The 4,323-nt window shown below is 30.0% G+C and overlaps 1 protein-coding gene across 1 annotated transcript; it reads left to right on the forward strand.

The window, feature by feature from the left end:
• Positions 1 to 1,004: 1,004 nt before the first annotated feature.
• On the forward strand, positions 1,005 to 3,361 carry LOC107627425 (cytochrome P450 93A2-like). Its single transcript, XM_016330257.3, has 2 exons — positions 1,005 to 1,981; positions 2,669 to 3,361. The coding sequence occupies exons 1-2, from the start codon at positions 1,034 to 1,036 to the stop codon at positions 3,305 to 3,307; spliced, it is 1,587 nt and encodes a 528-aa protein (XP_016185743.1). The 5' UTR covers positions 1,005 to 1,033; the 3' UTR covers positions 3,308 to 3,361.
• Positions 3,362 to 4,323: the final 962 nt, after the last annotated feature.

Below are 4,323 nucleotides of genomic sequence, written 5' to 3' on the forward strand. Positions count from 1 at the left end.
ATTTGTTGACTAATTTGTTAGCTGAAAAAATTTGATCCAATATTTAAAAAAAGAAACTTGATCCAATATTTCTTAATTGTATCTGAAAAAATTGTTATTACAAAAAAATTTCCGAGCCCTCCTATCATTTTAATTGTATGTGCATATATATTCCCTCCCCCTAAATGATTTTGTTATATATATTTTAAATTACTAGAGGTATAAATTTATTCTTATTTTAACATATTTGATTTTGTTAATTAAGAATAACAAGTGTGTTCTTAATAATTGTTTGTTTGTATTTATTTTTAAATATTGTTTTATGTGATTATTTATAAAAAAAAAGTTATATTAAAAAAATCCTTCTTATAACAATTTTTTTTTAAATATTGGATCAAATTTTTCCAGCTAACAATTAGTCGACAAATCATAGACAAGAAAAAAAATTTTCACTATTGGAACTAAAGTTAATAATATATTTTACAGACATATACATATATGTACATTTTTTATTTTTATTGAGAGTATATTTTAAAGTTTTGATGAAAAATTATTTATTTATTTTTATATAATATTCTTTTATAAGGAAGGGAGAATATACAAAAATCATTTTTATTGACAAATTTTATAGTAATAACATAATGACCATTGTATATCTTATTTTTTTATGGTAATTATATATTTGTTATTATTACTATATATTATAATGATAAATATATATTTTTTGCTATCATTAAAAAAAATTAACAATAATTATATAATTGTTGCTAAAATTTTTTAGCAGCAAAGTATAAGATAATTAATGTTCATTTATTAATAAATATATTAATATTTTTTTATGCCACTAAGAATAAAATAAACGGCTATTAAAAGTGATTTTTTCGGTAGGTATGTGTATTGATTCTTCGGGTAATGCTATTAGTGTCATTCATTTTTTTTGTTCAATAAGGTGACTATATAGCAATATATATAGGTATATACCTTAGCTTGAATGACTTATACATAACACACTTGACAAACCTAAATCTCACATTTTCTGCGAAGAATTCCAACTATGGAAGAATTCCAAGCGTACATCCAACTTTTTCTAATTTGGCTAATCTCCACAATTGTGATTCGAGCTATTCTCACAAGACACCGCAACAATGAAAAGGAGCATCATCAAAATCCACCAAGTCCACCATCACTACCCATCATTGGACACCTTCACTTAATCTCTTCATTACAACATCAAACCTTGCACAATCTCTCAGCCCGCTATGGACCTATCTTTCAAATCTTGCTCGGCTCATTTCCTTGTATAGTAGTTTCTGTGCCAGAAATTGCCAAAGAATTTCTCAAAACTCATGATTCTTCCTTCTCTGGCCGTTTCATCAAGTCGAGCGCAGAATATTATATAACTTATGGTTTAAAGGGGCTGGTACTCACCCCTTACGGAAGCTACTTCAAGTTCATGAAGAAGCTCTGCATGGCAGAGCTTCTTGGCAAAAGAACCCTAGACCAACTTCTTCCTTTAAGACGTGAAGAAATTCTGAGGTTCCTCAAAGTCTTGCAGAAGAAAGGGGAAGCTGGAGAAAAGGTTGATGTTAGTGGTGAAATCATTACTCTCACTAATAATGTCATTTCAAGAATGACAATGAGCGTAAGGTGTTGCGAAGAAGGAGGCGACGGTTTAGTTGACAGTGAAGAGATAAGAAAGATGGTGAAAGACATTATGGAGAATGCTGGAAAGTTTAATAATATTTCAGATTTTATTTGGTTATTTAAGAATTGGGACTTGCACGGGAAAAATAAGAGGGTTAAGGAGATTAGGAAGAGATTTGATTCAATGATAGAAAGAGTCATTAGGGAGCATGAATTGGCCAAGAAGAAAATGAAGGAAGAAGGAGATACAGGTGGGAGAGTGAAGGATCTACTTGATATTTTGTTGGACATACTTGAAGATAATAAGAAAATTGATGAGATACAATTAACTAAAGAGAATATCAAGGCTCTCATCTTGGTAAGAATATGACTCATCACACACACACATATACACATATTTATATGATAGAACCACTAACATTTTGAGTCATATTATTAGAAGTTCATCAACTATGAACAATCAATTGATAATTTAAGTCAGATTGGACACATATCTGTATATTCCTTTCATTGTTGTAGCATCGGTACGCCTTGAAATGTTCTCACGTATTTGTCTTTGTCTAAACTTTGTTCTTAGAAAAAATCACCAATATCAATTTTATTTAAAATAAAATAATTTAGTCCAATTTGTTGAAAGATATCCCAAGAAGAAAAGAAAAGTTTCTCTAAGAAAATTTTCTATTTTAAAATTTTGAATTTTATATATCGTTTATTAAAGTACGATGGCATACACTACCCTAACTTTCAATCCTAGTGGTTTGATTCATAGATATATTATTGTTATTAAACATGTAATATATATTATGTTATGTTAAAATTAAAATTGGAGAGAACACACAGTAATATCTCATTTATTGGTCTTGATAAGTATTGCGACGTATAGCTCCTCAAAATGTTTATATCTTATCTTGTATTACACCAATCATTTGATATATAATCTATAATATAAATGATCCACCTAACTAGGAGCTCTTAATGCTTCAAGTACACAATTACAAATATTTTAATATCATATTGATCATATCATCATATGTTACATATGCAGGACATATTTGTGGCAGGAACTGACACATCAGCTACAAACATCGAATGGGCTCTAGCAGAATTGATCAACAACCCGCATGTGATGGAAAAAGCAAGAAAAGAAATCGATTTAATAACTGCGAACAATAGATTAATACAAGAGTCGGATCTCACTAATCTTCCTTACTTACAAGCCATAGTTAAAGAAACACTAAGACTTCACCCTGTACTTCCACTTATAGCAAGACAATCAACCTCTGAGACCTCTGTTAATGTCTGTGGCTATGAAATTGCATCAAAGTCCTTATTATTTATTAATTTATGGTCTATGGGTAGAAACCCCAAGATTTGGGAGAATCCACTTGAGTTTAGGCCTGAGAGGTTCATTGATGATGAAAGACAATTATCAGATTTAAGGGGTCAAAATTTTCAATTATTACCATTTGGGACTGGAAGAAGAGTGTGTCCTGGAGCTTCACTAGCACTTCTAACTGTACCTGCTACTCTTGCTGCCATGATTCAATGCTTTGAATGGAAGGTTGATGGGAATGTTAGTATGGAAGAGCAACCTCACAGTGGCATCACACTTGCTAGGGCTCATCCTTTAATTTGTGTTCCTATACCTCGCTTTCGTCAATTGAGCTATCTTGGAGAAAATTAGTTATTTTCTATACATATACACACTAGTTTAAAAATAAAAACCATGCTGAATGGTGTAATAGGTAGCACTCCTCATTTCAATGATATGGTTGGGCATTGATCTATATAAATAGAAATGATGAACATCTTTCTGTTAGGTATTTACTTCAACTTTGAATGCTTTGATTTTATAACTAATAATATACAAGTAATATATTTGTCTTCACTTTTTTTCAACAGAAAATTTATCATGTTTCCACATGCTTAAATAGCATAATGGTCTAAAGTCGCAAAATCCATAGTCATTGGCCACTGTTTTGGGCTTTACGCCATGCTTTTATAACGGTCACTTATTCTGATGTGGCCATCCAATTCTCTGTGGCCATGCTTTTTGAAATTTATTGTGGTGCTATATTATTGATGTTGCTTCTAAAAGCCAAAAGCCTAGCGTATAATGTAGACTTTCGACTATGCTTATAAAGTAAGGAGGTTTTCTTATACATAAGGCCACACTTAAAAAGTACACCTTGTTAAACGGGACAACGCTTTATAAATGTTTTTCTTTTGTTGCCACATTTAAAACAAAATTTATGGCAAAAAATACAAACAAAGCCTACATACCCTAACGAAAACGTGGCATTTGAGTTTACAGTGGCAATGTGTAGCAGCATATCACTCACTATTTTTTGGATGAATCTTTATCTTATTTATTTATTTTGCTTCAATTTCACCTTTTACTTTCTTGAATTGCTTTTTCTTTTGCTATTATTTTGGATGGAGATAGTATTAGTCATAAGACTCGAAAAATTAATTAAAAAACATCAGGTTTAGTTTAATTGGCTAAAGTTTGAGTTAGAAAATCTGATAATAAAATTTGAATTTAAAAATTTATTCATAGTGAAAAATATAATTATTTAAAAAAAATCAATTTCTGTGTCAAAAATAATTGTATATGGTTAAGTTAATCTGACGCTGCCAATAAAAAAAAGTAAAAAGGAAAACGAATCAAAACTTATATATTTAAAAATTTTCTTAAAT

The sequence above is a fragment of the Arachis ipaensis genome, chromosome B2 (assembly GCF_059453495.1).
Source record: "Arachis ipaensis isolate K30076 ecotype BB chromosome B2, ASM5945349v1, whole genome shotgun sequence".
NCBI lineage: Eukaryota > Viridiplantae > Streptophyta > Magnoliopsida > Fabales > Fabaceae > Arachis > Arachis ipaensis.